General features: G+C 35.4%; 1 protein-coding gene across 1 annotated transcript in view; it reads left to right on the forward strand.

The window, feature by feature from the left end:
• Nucleotides 1-452: 452 nt before the first annotated feature.
• Nucleotides 453-24,330, forward strand: part of LOC113517533 (segmentation polarity homeobox protein engrailed-like) — a 29,875-nt gene continuing 5,997 nt past the window's right edge. Inside the window, exon 1 of the mRNA XM_026902269.3 lies at nt 453-1,711. Coding sequence (XP_026758070.1) covers nt 910-1,711 — 802 coding nt within the window. The 5' untranslated portion in view covers nt 453-909. The remainder of the gene's footprint in view (nt 1,712-24,330) is intronic.

The raw sequence follows: 24,330 nt of genomic DNA on the forward strand, positions 1-24,330 counted from the left end.
AGAAAAATGACTCATTCAATAGTTGAAACCTAAAAAAAAATATAGTCTACAACTTAATTACATTATGTCATAATCTAAAAAAATACAAGTTTCCGAACGCGGCCGGTCCAATAACTCATCAAAATGGCGTCCTACCTATCAATATAATAATTCTGTCAAACTTTAATTGAAATTCCGCACCGCGAACGCTCAGAAAGCGACCCGCAATATTATTGATACATTACGACCCCGCAAAAGAGCCATAGCGGCAATTTACAACTGAATTACAAATCTCTACGAAGAACACTAAATACACAATCAGGTTAAATCAATTGTAGATAGGCCGTCTCGTTCCGACGTCGCAGATGGGAGTATGTGCGAGCGAGACGCGCGAACCGCTATGGCGCTGTTTAACTTGGAAAGCGCCGATGGTTGACGCCTACAAAACGGATGGGGAAGGGAAAAAAGCTTGTTTGTTCGGGGGCGTGTCCCCCTAAGAAGGCGCGGGGCGCAGTCGCACGGCCGCCGCCGCCGCGAGCGCAGTCCCACGTCCGTTTCAAACACATTTTGACGTTTCAATCTGTCACAGCTGTCCATCGCGGTTCGAAATTTAAAAAGAGAAGACAGTGCGTACTGATAACAATGCGACGGTACTCGGAATCGAATTAAGAAATCATGCTAATGAATCGTTCGGACCGATAAATATTAATGCCATATTCAAAACTTGTGTCAACTGTGTCTGACATTCATATAATCGCTTCGGACGTTTGTAGTTTAATGAATTTAAATCGTGTACGGACTGCATAATTTGTTGGGACAAACGCATTGTGTGTTTTCGACTCGTCGTTCAATAGGACTGCGTCACGGTTGATTGAGATTTCTTTACGCCGCGGGTGGTTTGGCGTTGTGTTTTGACAGGTGGTTTATGACATGGCTTTTGAGGACCGGTGCAGTCCAAACCAGGCCAACAGCCCTGGGCCTGTCACTGGAAGAGTCCCCGTCCCTCATGGGGATAGCCAGGTCAATTACTGCCCTCCAAGCCAATACACCTGTACCACAATCGAGCCGAGGTACGAGAGAAACTTACCAGGCATGACAATAGTCAAAGTGCAACCTAACTCACCACCTCCAAGCCCTGAACAGAATCAGAGTGAAATAGACAACTACCAGAACTACTACAGACCTGACACTCCGGATGTAAAGCCCCAAATACATGACGAGCAGAGGTTTGAGCCGGATAAAGCGAGAAATCAAAGAGCGCAGCCGTCGGCTCCAATAGGCTTTTCAATAACTAACATATTACACCCTGAATTCGGTTTGAATGCACTTAGGAAAACGAACAAAATCGAAGGGCCAAAACCCGTCGGACCTAACCACAGTATCTTGTACAAACCTTACGACTTGTCAAAAAACCAGAACGATTACCAGAAATACAGTTTTGATTATTTGAAATCGAAGGACACGAACGATTTTAATCGATTACCGCCGCTCGGTGGGTTGAGACAAACCGTCTCTCAGATTGGCGAGCATATTCAAAAAGAGAAGGAGTTACCAAAGATTGTAGAAGCACAGAAGAGGCCAGATTCGGCCAGTTCGATTGTTTCGTCGACTTCCAGCGGGGCGCCGTCGACCTGCGGAAGCACGGATACGAACAGTCAAGTTTCTCAGGGGAATGCGACACTATGGCCTGCTTGGGTTTACTGCACAAGATACAGCGATAGGCCTAGCTCCGGTAAGTTATAGATAATTATTTATTCTTCCATCGATACATTATGGACAGTAACTTTATTGTGTGTGATTAAAATTATATTAAAAGAAAAAAAGATGGCGAAGTAACATGCTATTGAAAATGTAATTTGAAGATTATGCTAATTGGTATCACTGTACCTAATATTTGTATACATTTACAAGCTGAGACAAACATTTATCATGTCATTTGTACTTATTGATTTAATAAATCTTTGCCTTTTAAAATTGTTTGAAAGAAGTTGTCCACGGTGATTTTCTAGTAAATGGGTAACCGTTTATCACTTTACGTCAGGTAGATCCTTAACTTGCTTGATTTCATTGTTTTTCCAAGCGTGTTTCTCTTCTTTAAATACATTATTGCACTACATTAATAAGATCTTAATTGGTGTTTCACTATGTTCGGAAATAAGTATTTATATGTATCGAGAACAATGTGACCTTCGACTTTGCTAGTAGCTAAGGATAAGTCTCCAATTAGCTACAAACTGTTATTCCTTAAAGATTTTTTTTTTCTCTTGTCGATTTATTTAAAATATTAATTTTATAAGAAATATTTATTACCGTTGTCAATGATGATATTTTACAGATTCTATAGGTATTTCATTTAATAAATTATAGGAAACTGGCTGCTTATTATATTACCTACATGACTACAACGATGATTTATCACAATCTATCAATACGTATGCTATATTTGATTTATGCTGAATAATTTTAATTGCGTTGTCAGAATATAAAGTCGAGGAAAGGAATATACTATTAAAATATGCAGTAGCGACGTGTTGACACATTAAACATGAGTTTTGTATGAATAATATAGTAACTGTCTATCTTAACCGGTGACCTTTATAAAAGCGTAGGGCATTTTTTTTTGTGTTCGATATAGAATCACCGTGAACAGGAACAATTCAGTCAGTTTTATGTTTAAATTACTAGCTACGCTTATGACTTCTCTTATGTTTGTATTAGAATGAATTTCTATCGGAATATATTTTTTCATTATTGTTTTACACTTGGTAAATAAAATTAATATCTGATAATTTTAATACAAATTATTGTCTTACTTAAAATAAACATAGAACAATACAACAATATATATATATATATATATATATATATATATATATATATATATATATATATATATATATATATATATATATATATATATATATATATATTATATATTTTAAACTTATACCAGACTACTTTGTACAAAAGTCCATTGCTTGAGTACCTCTGTCCCATTCGTGTTTCAACCGTGAAGCAATTGTGTTTGCATGGCTGTGTTTCGGTTTGAAGGGTGGGATATGGCAGTGAATTCACTGGGTACAGAGGAATAACACCTGAATCCTCAGGAATGGCAACGCATGGGGGTTATCATGGGCGAAACAGTATACTCTGTTATGTCCATGGTACTGTTCATGTGTATAGGCGACGGTTACCACTTTCCATCAGGTGGGCCGTCAGCATGTTTGCTATTCTAAATCGTATAAAAAAAAAATTAAGCCCGGTCGTATGCAGACAAACAAAAATCACAATACACATTAATTTAAATTTAGTATCGCTTATACTTTGGCTTACTGCTGATTTACTTACTAGTGTTTGTAGTCAAGAGATGAGCAGCAGCGTTCCTTTTAAAATATCATTAAAGCCTATCTGTGGTTGCTAACCCACCTGTCAAGCGTGGCAACTACTAGCGAAATCGCTCTTAATGAGGAAGGTCTATCTTCAGCAGTGGACAGTTAAGAACTGATATGATGATGATGATGATGATACTATGTAAATTAATTTCGAAAAATATTGACTATTTGTAATTTTAGCTTCTTTACGATTTTATATGTAAAATAATATATATAATGATCTTGTTAACAACGATTTCAATGTTCATGAAATGTTCGTAATGACTAGATCGTTTCAAAGGTTTTTGTCTTATTTAATTTTAAATTAACAATTTAATAAATCTTATTAGATTTAGTTTAATTCTTATTAGAGAGTTTCTATTGATGCCATTCGGATTGTGCAATAAGAAATGAAGTGGAAATCTTCTGTAATATTGTTAATGAAATATTTTTCAAAATAAGCGAGTCAATACATAGACGATTTTATTACCCAGTACTTTAGAGGTAAGTGGAGAAAATTAAGTACCATAATTGCATCATTATATCAGCCTTTAACTGTCTATTGCTGAAACTAAGCCTCTTTTGGGGGGGGTGGGGGGTTTGTTAGTAGTTACTACGCTTGGCAGGCGGATTGGCAACCGAAATTAGGCTTTGGACATGTTTTAAGAGAGACGCTGTTGTCCATCCCTCGCTTTCCTTTGGTTGGCTCTTACGACACCTATGGGATAGGAAGGGGTGGCCTATTCTACGCCGGGACCACACAACTATATAGCTATATAGCGTCCGTATTATTTTATTAGTAGTCATGAGTTGTGCTCATGAATAAGGACTCCTATCGAAGCCTACATTAGTTGGTCAAACCCGAATCTAAACTTTAGTAATACCGATATTAATAATTATAATAAAGTATCTCTATGTAGATTTTTTTATGTAAGCTAACGGGCCACCTGATGGAAAGTGGTAACCATCGCTTATAGACATGAGCAGTACCATGGACATAACAGAGTATACCGTTTCGCCCATGATACCCCCCATGCGTTACCATTCCCGAGAACTCAGGTGTTATTCCTCTGTACCCTGTAAATTCACTGCCATATCCCACCTTTTAAACCGAAACACAGTCATACAGTTGAATGAATTAAAATTTACATAGTTTACATTTCGTGCCTATAATTGTAAAATTAGGCCTATATTTATTTTATAATGAATAATAAAGGTTGTCAGCAAGAGACTGCTTAGCGATAAGGCCGCCTTTTGCATCACTTCTCATTACAAAAGTTGCTTTATTTATTATTTTTATAAATGGTGCAATATAGTGTAAATTAATAAATTTATATAAATAGATTATTTAGAAAAAAATTAACATCCATATATTTACAAAATTATCAGTTTTTTTTTTTAAAAGCCGATCTGAATTTTTTTTTATTTAAATGTGTATACCTTTGGGTATGGGGTGTATGGGTATGGGAACCTTTAGTAACTACTATTATTATTACGTTTCCAGGCCGACTTCGTTATACGCGAAAGCCTGTGACGTAGTTTACCAACTTCAAAAAAGGAGCAGGTTCCCAAATCGACTGTATAAATTTTTATGTTTAATACATCAATCGAATTCGAAAAATATTGTTTTATTTGAAAGAATATACTTTTAAATTGGTTTCATGGACATTTTATCAAAATCCTTTTAGTAGTTTAGTTTTCGAATGAAAATAACTAATTTTGGCGCAGCTTAAATCGGTTTTTATTTAAAAAAAAAACACCTTAAATTATTAATTATTTTAAATAATTGAAAATTAAAAAGAAATATATACCTATGTATATAATATTGAATATAATTGAAAAAAAAAAAGAAACTCGATTAGTTGTCAAATACATTATCTGTACAAGAACCACAATGTCAGAATTATACAAGTGTCGCCTTAAATATTAATTTACATTTATTATTTAAAAGCTTAGGTAAGTTTAAGTTTTCCGTTAATATTTCCAATTTATTATAATGACTATTGTATGTAAATTTTACTAATTGTTAAAAAAAAAAAAACATATCCATTTCATGAAGGCTAATAGTGTTAAAGGCAATTTAAGAGAATATTTCAAAATACATACCTACATTGTCGCGTAACAAACCGTCTGTCTCACTAGTTTGTACCTACTAAACAGCAATCATTTAGTTAACATAGATCGTATGGGGGGGAAGGGATTGTTAGTAATGGAGACTGAGAATCCCATTGCTAGCAATATACCCAACCAGGTCGACCTCCTCGCGGTTCCCCCTGGAAACTATCATGGTTAATTCCTGATGAATTCATCATGATGGGCTAACTGGCCTGTTTTCATTCTCATCAATCACTCTTCACTGGTGCCCCGCCAGCGTATCCCGTTAGCGCAAGCGGGGTTACCATACCATTTTCACCCATCAAAAAAAACATAGATCATATGCGTATAGATTGAGCCAGTTTAAAAAAAGTCGCAACAGCGCTGTAGAGCGTTCATTTTTCATACCGTATATAAAGATTTAATCTCTTATCACGGTGTATCATCACCGTCATTATCATCTCAACCGTTAACTGTCCACTGCAATAAAAAAATAACTATGCAAAAATGCTTAAATCTAAGTTTACTTTAATAAAAATACATATTTCTTTCTTTCTTTCTGCTAAAAATAGGCCTCCCACTAATGGAAGGTTATAAAATAAAATAATAAATATACAATATTGATGATATATTAAATACTAGCTGTTGCCAGCGACTTTATCCGCGTTTCCGTCATTTTTCGTAAAATAAGAAGCCTATGTCCTTCCTCACGGTTCCTTCCTCATGGGTGAAACTGGTATGGTAACCCCGCCTGCGCTAACGGAATACGCTGGCGGAGCACCAGTGAAGGGTGATAGATGAGAGTGAAAACAGGCCAGTTAGCCCATCATGATGAATTCATCAGGAATTAACCATGATAGTTTCCAGGGAGAACCGCGGGGAGGTCGACCTGGTTGGGTATATTGCTAGCAATGGGATTCTCAGTCTCCATTACTAACAATCCCTTTCCCCCCGGACAGATACTCTATAGACTGCCATAAGGAACGGTCCTGAGTCACGTGCATCCACTGACTCCCTGCAATATATAATATATACATAATAATTTATTATTTAATAAATAGACACCTATTAAAGAGGCCAATATGTTTTTATCATGCAAAAATATCTATTTATTTAGAAGAAAAATACCGGATAACAAAAGAAAATGACTATCGCTGACATTTGCCGTCCGCAATTGGATGCGTTGACAGCTGTCAAAAGGTGACATGGTTATGCGCGGGAAAACTGACAAATGCGAATAGTTGGGTATTGTGTTTTATGTAGTTCTATTGTTATTCGCTTATTAAGTAAGCGACTGTGTAGTAAAGGCCTGGGGCAATTGTGAAACTTACATTTATGTTAGTATGCATCGCATTACTCTAGGTAACAGGGGGGAAAGGGATTGTTAGTAATGGAGACAGAATCCCATTGCTAGCAATATACCCAACCAGGTCGACCTCCTGGCGGTTCCCCCTGGAAACTATCATGATTAATTCCTGATGAATTCATTATGATGAGCTAACTGGCCTGTTTTCATTCTCATCTATCACCTTTCACTGGTGCCCCGCCAGCGTATCCCGTTAGCGCAGGCGGGGTTACCATACCGTTTTCACCCATCAAAAAAAAATCTAGGTAGCATATTTATTTATTATTATAATACATTCATGTACATAATATTAGGTATTCAGAATACCCCGTCAAAAAAGCAGTTGCTTCAAAAAAGATTAAAATCATTCTATCTTTCCAACTTTGTTTAAATATAAAAAATGATTAGAGGACTGTCATCATTGTGTTCTTTTTTATTTGATATTTATTGTATTTTGCTAATATATAATACAAAAAAAAATACTGCCCATCCACTACTTCCTATGCCACTGTGTCAGGTTGACTGGAATACTAGCTGTTGCTCGCGCCTTCGTCCGCGTTTCCGTCGTTTTTCGTAAAATAAGTAGCCTATGTCCTTCCTCACGGTTCAGTGGTTTTGATGTAACAGACACATTTCCCTTCACTGCTCTGCTCCTATTGGTCGTAGCGTGATGAAAAGTATACTATAACCTGCCCATGAGTATGAAGAATAATTGTACCAGATTTCTTTAAAATCCCTCGAGTAGTTTTTGTTTTTATAACGAACATACAGACAGACAGGCAAAAATTTTACTGATTGCATTTTTGGCATCAGTATCGATCACTGATCACCGCCTGATAGTTGTTCTGGAAATATATTTCATGTACAGAATTGACCTCTCTACAGATTTATTATAAGTATAGATTTAATAGCAACACTGGGTGCGCCGTTTTGTTTAAAAAATAATTAGGTACAGTAAGTCCCAAGGACTCTATCTAGCTACATATCGTCATTGTACAAAAAACCCAATATAAGTAACATCACAAGTAATATGTGACAATTGAAGCTGTCATTGTTCTGAAATCCTTCTTGTTGCTAAACAAAATCTTTTTTTGCCATATTTCGCGTTTTAAATTTAAATATTTTAAATCTAAATTGTCTACGAAACGTTGTTTACAAATAAAATAAATGTGAGTAACATTTTAAAGTTTTTTTTTTTTTTTGCGCGGCAAAATTCTCAATTGTCAGTGCGTAAACCGAACAAAAAAAAAATAGAGAAAAAAAAAGAATCTAGGCACATATTGATTGGTACAATGTACTTACTAGCTAGTTAGATAAATTAGGTATTTATATAGATGTTAACCTTTCGCAAACTAGGCGTGCCGTAATATTCAAAATGGCGGCCGCTAAAAACACCATCGTGTAATTGAGGATAAATTGTTTCATTACTTCACCTTGTCAGCTGATAATGGCACAAAAAATAAATTATCCAACAACTTAAATACCTTAACCGGGTTATTTAAACTTTATAACACATAGGATATAAAACCCTTTTTTCAGTTCGATTAAAAAAAAAAAATATCATAGCTTTTATAAGGCAAAGGACTATTATTAAAAGTTTATATTGAAGTGACAATGTGCGAACCCAACGATGCCAGTCGATGAAAAAGAAAAAAAAAAGTGAAATATTTTGTATTTATGGGTGTATAATTTAATAATTATGTTGTCATAATGCTATATGTGCACCTTTTAGCTCGTTAGCCAGAATGGTGTTATTGATAAACAGGTTCTTTAATGCTGGCCAGTTATAACGAGATTTTACCGTTAAGTATTTTGTTCTAAAATTAATCGAATGGCGGGAAACACTATCAAGGTTTTACTATTTTATTTTCAATTGTGAATAGTTTATAAAATTGTTATTTTAACCTACTTCAAAAAGATTTTCAATTTGATTATGTGTGCGTGTGTGTATTTTTTTTTTATTTTATGTTTCTTACCTCGTAATTCCCTTAATTATTAAACTGAATAGATTTTTTTTTATCTGAAAGGATATATTTACAGATTGGTCACATAGAAATCTTATTAAAATCGGTTTAGAACTGACGGAGTTCTGAGGTACCCTTAGATTATATAGATAGAGCACCGAGCTTCAAAAACAGGTCAACTTTTTGACAGCTAATTGTCAAATTAGTCGACTCGTTTTTTTTATTAGTTTTCTATATATTTACGCATAAAATGTATCTTGACGTATTATTTAATAAATAAAATCAGTGTTTACGCATTAGAAAGATGCAGAAATTATAAAACAAAACAAATATAAAAGTTATAAAGGAATCACTCGTAACTATTTATCACGCGAAATTGTATGAAAAAGTTGAGCCGTTTTTCTCGAATCATTTGTATGGAGACACTCTATTTAATATAAATAATAAACGTAAAAAACAAAATACAATCGAATTGTGAACCTCCATTTTATCGAAGTAGGTTAAAAAAATAAGTTAGCGCATGTGTTTAAATATTTAAAACAGACATATTTAAATATTTAAATCAGTACATACGTAGAGCTGTGGTGTTTTGTTGAAAATCATTAAATTGTTCAAGGTAGCTCCGTCCAAAGAGTAATTCTGACAAGATTTATTTTTTTTTTTATAAAAAAAAAACAATTCACTTAAAAATTATTAAAATTAATGTAAATATTTTATATATGAACTAACGACGCGGCCCGGCTTCGCGCGAATAGATACCTACTTAGATAGAAAGATAAATTAGTCATCATCTTCCTACCCTTATCCCAATCATTTGTGGTCGCTTGAATCTTGAATCTTGAATCTTGAATCTTGAAAAAAGACTAGAACTTAATCACAGTGGGTTATTTTATCCAAGTGACCAGAGGGAGACTTTGTACAAAAGTCGTTTGCTCGGCCACCTCTGTCCCATTCGTGTTTCAACCGTGAAGCAGTTGTGTTTGCATGGCTGTGTTTCGGTTTGAAGGGTGGGATATGGCAGTGAATTTACAGTGTACAGAGAAATAACTCCTGAGTCCTCAGGAATGGCAACGCATGGGGGGTATCATGGGCGAAACAGTATACTCTGTTATGTCCATGATACTGCTCATGTCTATAGGCGACCGTTACCACTTTCCATCAGGTGGACCGTCTACTATCATTCTAAGTTGCATAAAAAAAAGTATGATAAATATTACTCTATTTATTTATGTATATAGAGCGCCCTCTGGCGCCAAGTGCTTACAAAATAACCACAAATAAATCGATTGATACATCAACTGCCGTAGAACAAACTGCAGGTAAGTGTATTCAATTAAATCCCTATGCAACGTTCTTCTGAGAAGCGATAATTGTAGACCGACGTATGCAACTATAGTTGTTTAGCAACGGCGGGGGCAAGCGTGAGCGGTGCACACACAGCGTGGTCCCGTATTCTTTATTTATTTATTTATTTTTTCATGGTAAAAGCAATGAGACCGCCTTCTGTACAACACTGTACTCTAATTGAACTGTCAAATCTTAAAACCATTAAACTAAATCAAAATTTTCCAATGTACATTTTTATTGTTGGTGAAATAAATCAAAGTGATATAATGTATGTTTAAAATTAATGGAAAAATGGTTAAAAAAATACATTTGACAGCTATGTTTTTTTTTCTGCAATGAACGTTAAAAAGGTGTCCAGACACGATCAACTTAAAGTGAACTTGGTCTTTTATATAATTTTTGTGCATTCAATATTATGATGGAAATTTCCACCATTGTGCAAAGAAGGGTTAAGACTATATTCCACAAAATAATATTTCAGTTATGTCAAAACCAGTAGTTTTGATTTAAAAACTAAACTACTGGATCGATTTTGATAAAATTTTGTATACCACCAACTTGTAAGTATATCCTTTCAGATAAAAAAAAAATAATAGTTTTTCCAAATTAAAATTTTCACTTGACTAGTAATTTCGATTTAAAAACTAAACTACTCGATCGATTTTGATAAAATTTTGTATAGCACCAATTTGTGCGTAGGTACATCTCATCTCAGATAAAAAATAATTTACCAAATCGATTTACGAATCGAACTGACGAAGTTATGAGGTAACGAACATAGAAAAAAAAATACAACCGAATATAGTACTTTCTTTTCGTAGTCGGTTAAAAGAGAAATTTCCAAATCATTTTATAAATAACTGAGTTATGAGGTAATGAATATAATAAAAAAATATACAACCAAATTGGAAATCTCCTTTTCTGAAATCGGTTGAAAACGATTTCTATTCTAACTATAGGCGGTCGGGGGGAAAAGGGATTGTTAGTAATGGAGACTGAGAATCTCATTGCTAGCAATATACCCAACCAGGTCGACCTCCTCGCGGTTCCCCCTGGAAACTATCATGGTTAGTTCCTGATGAATTCATCATGATGTGCTAACTGGCCTGTCACTCAAATTCACTGCCATATCCCACCCTTCAAACCGAAACACAGCCATGCAAACACAACTGTTTCACGGTTGAAACACGAATGGGACAGAGGTACCCAAGCAATCGAATTTGTACAAAGTCTCCCTCTGGTAATTTGTACTAACTATAAATTATTAAATCAAATTTTAAATTAAATTCAATTAAATACATAATAACCTCTTCCTTTTTTTTAAGTCGGTCAAATAGTATACCATAAGCGACGCGTAACGGTTTCGCACGGTTTTCAACTAACTTAAAAATAGGAAGCTTCTCAATTCGGTTTTAGTTTTCCTCCTAGCCAAATGGAGAAACGACTTCAAATGTATTGCAGGGAGTCAGTGGGTGCAGGTGGTTTGGGACCGTTCCTTATGGCAGACTATGGGGGAGGCCGGTCGTAAGAGGCGACTAAGGGAACTTAATACTCGAAGGGTAGGCAGCAACGTCCCTCTTAAAACATCACCAAAGCCTAACTGCTATTGCCAATCAGCCTGCCAACCGTGGCAACTACCAACAACCCCCCACCCCCTATTTTAAGGGAGGCTTATATATATTTTTTTTGATGGGTGAAAATGGTATGGTAACCCCGCCTGCGCTAACGGGATACGCTGGCGGAGCACCAGTGAAGGGTGATAGATGAGAATGAAAACAGGCCAGTTAGCCCATCATGATGAATTCATCAGGAATTAACCATGATAGTTTCCAGGGAGAACCGCGAGGAGGTCGGCCTGGTTGGGTATATTGCTAGCAATGGGATTCTCAGTCTCCATTACTAACAATCCCTTTCCCCCCAAGAAGGCATATATTCAGCAGTGGACAGGTAACCATACCACCTGGTATGGTATGCAGATGCAGGTGGCTTAGGGCCGTATTTTATAGCAGTTTATAGGGAGGCCTATGTCCAGCAGTGGACGGATAATGTTTGAGATGACGATCTCATGGAACGAAGCTTGACCATAGAAAGGGAATTACGACCTATCCCCATATACAAGGTGTTGTCGTCGAGCCAGCCAGCCGGCTGGACAATAAAAAGTGAAATCGAAATGTTTCACCAAATTCACAGATGGTCGGAGTTATTTTAAACGCTCGTACCGTCGAGACATAAAGTGGTTTAATTTTATACAATTTCCCCTACTAGCAACATCACCCGGCTTCGCGTGTATTATTATAAATATTCCTCGACCATTAAGTTCTTTTAGTCGCCTTTTGCGACAGCCACGGGAAAGGAAGCGGTGGCCCATTCTATGCCGGGACCACACGGCCAATATAATAAGTACTGGGGGGAAAGGGATTGTTAGTAATGGAGACTGAGAATCCCATTGCCAGCAATATACCCAACCAGGTCAACCTCCTCGCGGTTCCCCCTGGAAACTATCATGGTTAATTCCTGATGAATTCATCATGATGGGCTAACTGGCCTGTTTTCATTCTCATCTATCTCTCTTCACTGGTGCTCCGCCAGCGTATCCCGTTAGCGCAGGCGGGGCAAAAAAAACACTTAATAATCTGTCTATATTTCCAACAAGAACCAAATAATCGACATAACCCGAAGGATAAGCAAGCTGAAGTGACAATGGGCTGGTCACATAGCTCGAAGAACCGACAACCGATGGGGAAGAAAGGTTCTTGAATAGCGACCGTGTACGGGTAAACGCAGTGTACGACGGCCCCCCACTACATGGAGTGGCGACCTGAAAAGCATTGCAGGCAGTCAGTGGATGCAGGTGGCTCAGGACCATTCTTTATGACAATGTATGGGGGAAGCTTATGTCCAGCAGTGGACGGATAATGGCCAAAATGATGACATCTATTGACGCGGGCAAAGCAGTGGTAAATAGCTAGTTTATTAGTAAAGTAAACAAGCTGACGGCCCACTTCATGGAAAGTGGTAACCGTCGCCTATAGACACGAGCAGTACTATGAATATATCAGAGTATACTGTTTCGCCCATGATACCCCCATGCGTTGCCATTCCTGAGGACTCAGGTGTTATTCCTCTGTACCCTGTAAATTCACTGCCATATCCCATCCTAGATTGCTAGCAATTTATCTCGCGACTGTACCGCGATCATCTCTTTGCTCTAATTAGCACTTCTCGTTATTGCGACAACTGCGTTTAATCAGAATCGTAGTGTTGCCACACGGTGTTATCGATACATTTAAAATTTCATTCCTCGACTAGTCGATTTTACGTAAAGAAATAGTGATTGTGAAAAAAATATATTGTAGAAAAATCACTGTTCTTATTTTAAAAGAATAAAAAAAGAACTCGCCGATAGACAATGTTTTGCGCAGTAGATAACTTTAGCGATCCAAAGAGGTAGTCGTAAAGTAGCTTGTATTATTTTAATATTGCAGTATCTTGGGTACGCTGCCTCGATGTGGTGCGTTGGGAGAATATTTATAATTACTTGTTTTTTTTTTTTAATATTATTTTAAGGGCTTTTACCTTCTTCAGGTATATCAGTCCTATTGTACCCTAAACTGATTTCTCAAACAAAACTTTATCTACTTGATATTATGGATTATATATGTTTAAATACAAATATAAATTAATAAATAACATTCGATTTTATTATTAGAATCGATTCCAATTTTGCGTTCCGTTGAACACAGAAATGGAATCGATAACTGGATTTTTTAATGAAATTCAGATAATTGAAACAAAATAGTAGACAACTGTAGGGAACTAAAGCCGTGTGGTCCCGGTATAGAATAGGCTACCCCTTCCTTTCCTGTGCCTGTCGTAACTAAGGTGGGAGGGAGCGATGGATGGGAGCAGCGTCTCTCTTAAAACATCTCCAAATCCAAACTGCGGCCGCCTGCCCAGCGTGGTAACTACTAAACTCCCCAAGGGGGAGGCATATGTTCAGCAATGAACTGTTAAAGGCTCATATGATGACGATGAGTATAGAACTGATACGGGAATAAATCAATTTCACATTCGCATAAAAAAATAATCATTACAATTGGTTCTTTTTCATTAAAAATATGGAGTAACATAAAAAAATTTAGTCAAACTGAATGCGTCCATTTTGAATGGAATTAAACAAAAACGCTCAGTCATGTTGACAAAAATTATATCATTGTACGTAATACGAAATATCTCAATTCATTATAGTGGATTCCAATTTCGAAATCTACCATTATCTATTATCTAGTAATTGGCTATCAAACATAAGTAATAACTGGCCAACTACAATGTAGTCAGGTAATACTGTAAACATACTATAATAACATAATTATATTTGTACAAACATACAAAGGAATAGAAACGTAATCGGCTAATTGTTTAATGATAGTGACTAATCTAAAATAGTATACATTTTTACAGTCGGTAATATTTTGAATGCTTTAAATAATTATCAAAAATGTAATTGGTATTTTAATTTATATGAAAAATATGAAATAATTACCAAATATATACCAGAGGGAGACTTTGTACAAAAGTCGTTTGCTTGACAGAGGTGCTGTCCCATTCGTGTTTCTATCGTGAAGCAGTTGTGTTTGCATGGCTGCGTTTCGATTTGAAGGGTGGGATGTGACAGTGAATTTACAGGGTACAGAGGAATAACACTTGACCTCTCAGGATTGGCAATGCATGGGAAGTATCATGGGCGTAACAGTATACTCTGTTGTATTCATGTTATTATTCATGTCTATAGGCGACGGTTACCACTTTCCATCAGGTGGGCCGTCAGCTTGTTTGTCATTCCAACGCACATAATTAACTTAATCGTTGTTATTTCGAGTTGTCATAATGAATTGTATCGATAATTTTGATTCTTTAATTGTTCATTAATTCATCATGAGGTTATAAATAACTTAAATGTATTAATTAATTGCCCTCTGCATGACCTCTGTTTAAGTATCGCATAATTCATATATAATCATCGTATATGTTATATTATATAGTTTATTACATAATATATGTAATATTATCGTGTAATTACGGCATAGAATAGGCCACCCCTTCCTTTCCCGTGAGTGTCGTAAGAGGCGACTAAGGGAGAGCGAGAGATAAACAGCAGCGTCCTTCTTAGAACATCTCTAAAACCTAACTGCAGTTGCCAATCCGCCTGGCAAGCGTGGTAACCACTGGCAAAGCCCCCAAGGGAGAGGCTTATATTCAGCAGTGGACAGTTAAAGGCTGATGTGATGACGATGATGATATAATAGAAGACAATCATAATTTGTAAAATATAAATTAAAGCTTAATTTTAATTTATTAATGTGCAGTAAATAATTAAATTATAATTAATTAGATAATAATACTTTTGTATTCTGGAAGGGTTCCAAAAGATACTAGCGGCCCGTCACAGCTTCGCACGGATGGACCTTTTTACATTTTAAAAAGTGGCCATCGCATCCTGTGCAGCCTTACTGCACACGCGACGAAAGCTTAAAAATGGAGTAACTTCTCCCGTTTTCCCAACATTTCCCTTCACTGCTCTGCTCCTATTGATCGTAGCGTGATGAAAAGTATACTATAATCTGCCCAGGAGTATGAAGAATAATTGTACCAAGTTTCGTTAAAATCCGTCAAGTAGTTTTTATTTCTATAACAAACATACAGAGAGACAGACAAAAATTTTACCGATTGCATTTTTGGCATCAGTGTCGATCACTAATCACCGCCTGATAGTTATTTTGGAAATAAATTTCATGTACAGAATTGACCTCTCTACAGATTTATTATAAGTATAGATTAAGTTAAAAGCCATCTACGTAATAATCGTTGCCAAGTGATACCTTGTAACAGTTTGATCGGGTGTACCTTTTTTTTTGACAATATTTTTATTTAAAATATTTGTTTAATTCACTAAAGATTAATTAAAGCTTCATTTCAAAATTATCTAACCATAAAAAAATTTACTTATTTATTAATTTATTTACTCTTAATTGCGCCACTTAAAGAATAATACAAAGACATATACATATATATCACTTATGAAGTACAAAAGGCGGCCTTATCGCTAAAGCAACCTCAAGCAAACTCTTCCAGACAACCTTTGGGCAGAGGGCATTGAGAAAAGAAAGAAAAACAAAGAGTAGATGGCGCACTATTATATATATACTAATATATACAAACATATATAAGATACATAGATAAGATATATTTTTATAGACCATTTTTTATCGACACAATCCATCGATACTTCCCCGTCACTAGCGCACAGTACCCTGTACTCGGAACAGCCCACCTGGTTCTATGTTTTTGTCTACCGTCTCTTATAATAACTTGATTTTGCTGCCGTCTTTTTCTTCTTTAATCATTTATTGCCCATTGTTAATGCAATCATCGAGTATTTGTGGTTTTTTTTTTCAATTAATTAACTACTTTTTACCCGCGACATCGCCCGCGTGATCGTGATACGTGAATTAAAAGGAATGGTCTATGTTCTCAATCCTAGTTGCTATGTGTCTACCAATTTTTTTTTTATTTTTTTTATACAACTTAGAATGGCAAACAAGCTGATAACAGTCGCTTATAGACATGAGCAGTACCATGGACATAACAGAGTATACTGTTTCGCCCATGATACCCCCATGCGTTGCCATTCCTGAGGACTCAGATGTTATTCCTCTGTACCCAGTAAATTCACGCCATATCCCACCCTTCAAACCGAAACACAGCCATTACTACTATCGGTTAAGCCGTTAAGACAGTGAGAGGTGACATACAAACAAACCAATATACTTTTAAATTTATTTTATTAGCAAGACTAGCTTTCGCTTGCGACGTCGCGTGTCCGAAATATGTTTACTGACCGGGATTAAAACTAGCCTATATCCTTCACCGTCCCATATAGTACGTATATACCAAATTTCATAGTGATCAGTTAAGCCGTTAAGGCGCTATAAGGTGACAAACAAACTCACATTCCTATTTGTGATATTAAGTAATCATCTGCGCCTGCGACTCTGTCCTCGTAATCAGCTTCCCAATTACGTATCTTGCAATTTTTTGTATCCGTCATACTCGTGAACGGACGCTGTTTGTAAAACTAAACTGATGACCATGGTAGTGTACCGGATTAACATATAGCCTCTCCTTCTGATGGTCGTGCGTTCGATTTCTGCACAATACAAACATTTGTATATGTAAATATCATCATATCAGCCTTTAACTGTCCACTTCTGAACATAGGCCTACTTCTTGAGGGGTTTGCCAGTAGTTGCCACACTTGGCAAATGGATTGGCAACCACAGTTTTTTTCAATTGATGATAATGGAACGGTAACCCCGCCTACGCTATCGGTATACACTAGCGGGGCACCAGTGAGGGATGATAGGTGAGGATGAAGCAGGTCAGTTAGCACATCGTGATGAATACATCTGGAATTCAGCACGATTGTGTCCGGGAGGGAGCACGTGAAAGTCGACCTAATAGTGTATATTGCTAGCAATGAGGCTGTTAGATCCCCATTACTAACAATTTCTTCTTTTACTTCCCATCAGGCGGGCCGTCAGCTTGTTTGACCGTTATCAGTTGCATAAAAATTATTATATATGGAAAGGTCATTGACCCGAACGCCAGTAGATATTCACATTTATAGACAAAACCCATAATTTTCTACCATAAAATTCACCCTTAAGAAATCAAAGGAAAAAATCTATTCCTGCCCAATGCCCGCACAATTCCATAATATGCATAATAAGTACATTCAATTCTAGCACTTATTTTGAGAAACAACAAAGTCGAATATCCTTTAAAGGTGACACTCCCCAATTTTGAATAAACTAATAGCAGTGCAAAGGAAAATAGACTTTAACAATATTGAAATAAAGTCGATATGTTGTGTAGACATATTTAAATTTTCGCTGAGAGCCGAGGGCACACGTATTGAATACTAAATGTACCATGGATGTATGAAGAGTTTATCAGATACGGTATATGTGCAAACCGAAAGATTTTTTCCAGAAATATTGACTTCAATCGAGTAAATATTAATACAGTGCCATTATGGGATTAATATCGATTGCAAAAATAATCATTAAAATTGGCGTAGAATTTGACATGCCAATACCTTCATTATTTTCATTACTCTTTCTAAAGAAATTATGTCTCTTTACGAAACATGGTGTACGCGTAGTAAGTTTTTGGTAAGTGTGTGTTTAAGAAATGTATTTTTTATATCGAAAATTTAGTTTGAAAACAGATACTAGATGGCGTTGTTGACAATGTAAAAGTCGCTATTAAGGTTTGCCTGTATTTTGATGACCTGCCCTTTGTTGAGGTGTGTACTCGTATTTGTTAATTTTAAACTTGCCCTTCGTGACAGTGTATTAAAAATAAGTGTTTTTAGTATGCAGAAGGGAATAAAATTTACATTTTATCCCAGTGATGTTGAAAAGTCAGCTCAAGCTGAAGGCTCAGTTAGTTTACAATAAAACACACTATCATGATCATTATCTCAACAATTATCCGTCTAGGGGGGAAAGGAATTGTTAGTAATGGAGACTGAGAATCCCATTGCTAGCAATATACCCAACCAGGTCGACCTCCTCGCGGTTTCCCCTGGAAACTATCATGGATAATTCCTGATGAATTTAACATGATGGGCTAACTGGCCTGTTTTCATTCTCATCGATCACCCTTCACTGGTGCTCCGCCAGCGTATCCCGTTAGCGCAGGCGGGGTTACCATACGATATTCACCTATCAAAAAGAAAAAAATACGACAAGTGTGCACAATCAGCTGCATACGCCGCATCCATTTGAATGTGTCGTTTCGTGCGTGCGTGTCTTAAGTAATCACTTCGCGAGGAGCACGTGTCGGGTGATCCTCCTTTTAACACTTCGCTATCGAGAGCTACAAGTGAAAAATAAGTGTTCCAACATCCCCGTCTACATGTACATTTATCTAATCTGTCTTCCGGTCTATCTAACTGTCTGTTCTCACATTTATATATGTTACTACTTATTTGTCTATAAGTCTGTCTACATATCTATCTGTCTATATGTCTATCTATCTGTCTACTTATATGTCTATCTATCTATTTGTTTATATGCCTATCTGTCTATTTGTCTACCTATCTATCTGTATGTCCATCTATCTATCTATCTGAAGATGAGTAGCTTATATGTATTATTACATTTAATTCATAATATAATATTATAAATAAAAATAAACTATGTGATTTTAACTGACATCAAAAGTGGATGGTTCTCTCTGTATGTTGCGGTGCCGTTACGGGGTGTCACGTGTCTTATGTGCATACTTACTATAATAACTAATTTGTACTACGTGGCATGCGAATAAATATAAATAAATAAATTCAAATATTTTTAAATAAAATAAAACAAATTCCAGCACAGAATTGAAGACTCCAGCTTAAGCAATATTAATTCTAAATTCAAATAATTTTAAATAAAAAAAAAAAAACATAAATTCCAGCATATAATTGAAGACTCCAGCTTAAGTAATGTTAGTTCTAAATTCAAATAAATTTAAATAAAAAAAAAAACATAAATTCCAGCATAGAATTGAAGACTCCAGCTTAAGCAATATTAATTCTAAATTCAAATAATTTTAAATAAAAAAAAAAACAAATTTCAGCATAGAATTGAAGACTCTAGCTTAAGCAATATTAATTCTAAATTCAAATAATTTTAAATAAAAAAAAAAAACAAATTTTAGCACAGAATTGAAGACTCCAGCTTAAGCAATATTAATTCTAAATTCAAATAATTTTAAATAAAAAAAAAAAACAAATTTCAGCACAGAATTGAAGACTCCAGCTTAAGCAATATTAATTCTAAATTCAAATAATTTTAAATAAAAAAGAAAATATACATATCAGCAAAAAATTCAAAACCCCAGCTCAAGCAATACAAGTATAGGTATATAATTACGTACGTACTCCCAACCGCAAAAACCACATAAGTCGAATTACATCAAAATTTATCGGCCATTTTAACTAAATGGTAACATATTATTTTAAATAACCACAGTTTATTGAGTTAGTTATTGTTGAAACTCTTTTATAGTTCATGACAATAAATGGTAAATAATTTATAGTCTTATTAATATTGGCGTGAATTTACTGGGTACAGAGGAATAACACCTGAGTCCTCAGGAATGGCAACGCATGGGGGTATCATGGGCGAAACAGTATACTCTGTTATGTCCATGGTACTGCTCATGTCTATAGGCGACGGTTACCACTTTCCATCAGGTGGGCCGTCAGCTTGTTTGCCATTCTAAGTTGTAATACCATGGATGATGTGCATCATATTCTATTAGAGTGTCGTATTAACACGAAGGAAAGAGAAGAATTCATGCACCACTTTAACTTGAATAAATTTAACGTTGGTCTCATTCAATCTATGTTAGCTGAACTTAAACCAGACATTTTTGAACATCTCTGTAAACTATTGATGCCCATTAAATCTTCTCTTTCCGCGTCTAGGGAAAGTAGATAAAGTTTTGTTTGAGAAATCAGTTCAGGGTACGATAGGACTGATATACCTGACGAAGGTAAAAACCCCTAAAATAATAAAAAAACAAAATGTATGTATTTCACAAAAACAATCTAGCAGATCTAGATTTAAAATATCTATATATATATATATATATATATATATATATATATATATATATATATATATATATATATATATATATATATATATATATATATATATATATAAATACCAAATCTTTTTGATATGGATAAAATCATATTGCCTTTTGATATATATATATATATATATATATATATATATATATATATATATATATACACACACACACATATATATTATAAATTATATATATAATTATATATATATGTACATTCAACACACCATTGTACAATGGTGTTCAATTTAGTGAATTAAACAAACCATCTGTCGTATTGAATGTGACGGTGTCCATAATTCATGCGGGATGCACGGGAATTGAACCCACGACCCCTGCTCTAAAGCAATCACGGTTAATCAAATCACCGAATAATGTAATGCATCAAATAATACGCATTGTCTGCACCGTGTTTAAATAATGCACTTGTAAGTTACATATAAAATAATGCATTTATAAATGTTGTGAGCAAGGGTGGACTTATCTCTGACAGAGATCTCTTCCAGTCAACCCAGTACAGTGAGAAAGCGTTTCGTTAGCGGGCAGCTGAAGTGCTACAACTATTAATACATAAACACTGTTACTATAAAAATGTTTGTATGAATTAGGGCTGCCATCACCTAAATTGCCGACACCGGATAAACACGGCCAAAATCCCGGACATTTGGGCGAAATATGATTTTACGGAAAGTTTTAATTACGGAGTTATGAGGTGACAAACAGAAAAAAGTTCAACCGAATTGAACACCTTCTTTTTGATGTTATTTGAAAATTTATGTGAAACTAAAAATTGGCCACGTAATAGCGTAGTTGTAAAAAATCAGATGAATTGAATAAGTACTTTAAAAAAAAAAGTAAAAATGTATTTATTGGAACCATAAAAAAAAAAAATTACAATTGTAGGGTAGTGTACGATAACAGCTACATTAGTTAAAAATAACTGTGTCGTGGCTTACTTAGTAAGTACTTTAGTAAGTTGTAAGTTATTTTATATTTATTTTTCTCAATTTCGTGTACGAGTATAATCACTGCATAGTATAAAACAAAGTCGCTTCCCGTCTGTCTGTCCCTATGTATGCTTAGATCTTTAAAACTACGCAACGGATTTTGAAGCGGTTTTTTTTAATAGAGTGATTCAAGAGGAAGGTTTATATGTATAATACATGCATAATATTGTAGAGAAACACTGATATTTTTAGAGGTTTCTAATGTAATGACATGTAATGTGCACCCGTGCGAAACCGGGTCGCTAGTATAGTATATTTTATATATGAGTTAGTATACTTGTTATTTATATATATTTATTCGTTTATATATGTAATTTTAGTATGTATGTATATCAATAATTAGTAGTACCACATTCGAGTATTCTGACACTTGCCTACGGTTGACTGGGAGAGAACGCTTTTAGCATTAAGTCCGCCATGTACACATATATGTACTAATGAATTAATTAATTAATTAATTAAGTACCTCCTTATAATAGCTGCTTTTAAACAACTCTATCCTGTATCTATCTTAGTTCGTCCACTTTCGTGAACCCGTCTTGAGCATCCACAATTCCGGCTCGACTCGTAACACAGAATGTTGTTTGACAAGTAATGTGTTACAGAGTACGTTAGGTAGCTTACCATAGATTAAGAACTTAGCATTTACAAGATTAACAATAAAAAAATAATAATTTATTTACTCAAAAAACACGGTATACCAGTTGCCAGTAATGATATGTTTTTTTTTTTTTTTAATAAATTATATTTTTTTTATACAACTTAGAATGTCAAACAAGCTGACGGCCCACCTGATGAAAAGCGATAACCGTCGCCTATAGACATGAGCAGTACCGTGGACATAACAAAGTATACTGTTTCGCACATGATACCCCCCATGCGTTGCCATTCCTGAGGACTCGGGTGTTATTCCTCTAAAATCGTCCAAATATCCTTCACCAGACATCCCATTAAATGCAACATCCCCAATTAAGTAACACAATGAATTTATCTCGTACTCGGTAAATAAATTATTAACCTCGTTTGTCCACGTAATGCCCCGTTAGGGTGTTGCTGGAATGTTAATACCTCAAAGTTTGGGGGCATTTGTTTGCGAATTATGTCTTTTAACGGCTCATGTCTCTGTTTGTTTCATTTGTTTTGTTTAATACTGGTTAGATTAAGTGTGATTATGTAATAATACATCATTGCTTGTTTAAATTAATAATGATAAATGATGATTAAAAATTATTTGTGATAGACTTCATATAAAAGTCCTTTGAGGTTGGATTAAGTGTGATTATGTAATAATACAGCATTGCTTGTTTAAATTAATAATGATAAATGATGATTAAAAATTATTAGTGATAGACTTCATATAAAAGTCCTTTGAAAATCAAAGGACTTTTATATGAAGTCTATCACAAAGATTAAAAATTGGTAATTTTTTTTATACAACTTAGAATGGCAAACAAGCTGACGGCCCACCTGATGGAAAGTGGTAACCGTCGCCTTTAGACATGAGCAGTACTATGACCACAACAGAGTATACTGTTTCGCCCATGATATCCCCTATGCGTTGCCATTCCTGAGGACTCAGGTGTTATTCCTCTGTTACCCAGTAAATTCACGCCATATCGCACCCTTCAAACCGGATTTTCGATTATACGCAATACCAGGGGTATTATTTGATTCGAATAATCGAGTTTCTACTGTACATTACAGTTAGTCTAAGGTTTTTAAATTAATCCTTTTTAAATAACCAACTCGAAACATTTCAGACCATAGATATTTTATAATCGGTGTGCTGAAAAAATAGAAGGTGGCAAGGGAAGCGATATTTTTCCAGCCACCACCCGAAGCATTATGGCTTGTTACGAAAAATTCCCTGGCAAGCGTTTTGCCGGCAGTTTTGTTTAATTAAAAACACGAATAAAAAGGTTACTGCTGTTTTATCGGGTGATGTACGGTGGCGCTGTTCAATGAATCCCCCCCCCCCCCACTCGAATGTAGACCTTATCTTTTACTCGTAAAGGTCTCTTTCGCAACGCACGCAAAAGTAATTCGCCTCGCATTTTTCAAACTCCAAAAGATTTGTGTTCACACCATTTCCTGTTCTATTCTTGAAGCGATAAAATCCAGTATTCATTGCTACAAACAGTTCCAATTTCAAAAATGGAACGTACAAACGATTTTCTTTTTTAAACCGTAGACACAGAGGTTGTAATAGTTTTAAAAGGCGATACGGATTCGGAATGACCTAACTGCCGCGGTCGAATGCATTTGAAAATAAATGTTACTGCATAGAGAATAGTGTTTAAAATATTAAGGTGGACGTTTAAAAAGGAAAAATAAATCGGACACAGGAAACCACAGAAGTGTTTATGTTTACTATTTTCCTTTGGTGATAGAGCAGATTTATGGGGAAACGGTTGCATGCTACCGATCCTGTGAGATTATGGTGATTTACCATGCATTGTATAACGCAATGCGCTAACGGACTTTGTATTTATGGGATGAAAATGGAATAG

This window comes from Galleria mellonella, unplaced genomic scaffold (genome assembly GCF_026898425.1).
Source record: "Galleria mellonella isolate WM207_F2 unplaced genomic scaffold, CSIRO_AGI_GalMel_v1 utg746, whole genome shotgun sequence".
NCBI classification, from domain to species: Eukaryota; Metazoa; Arthropoda; class Insecta; order Lepidoptera; family Pyralidae; genus Galleria; species Galleria mellonella.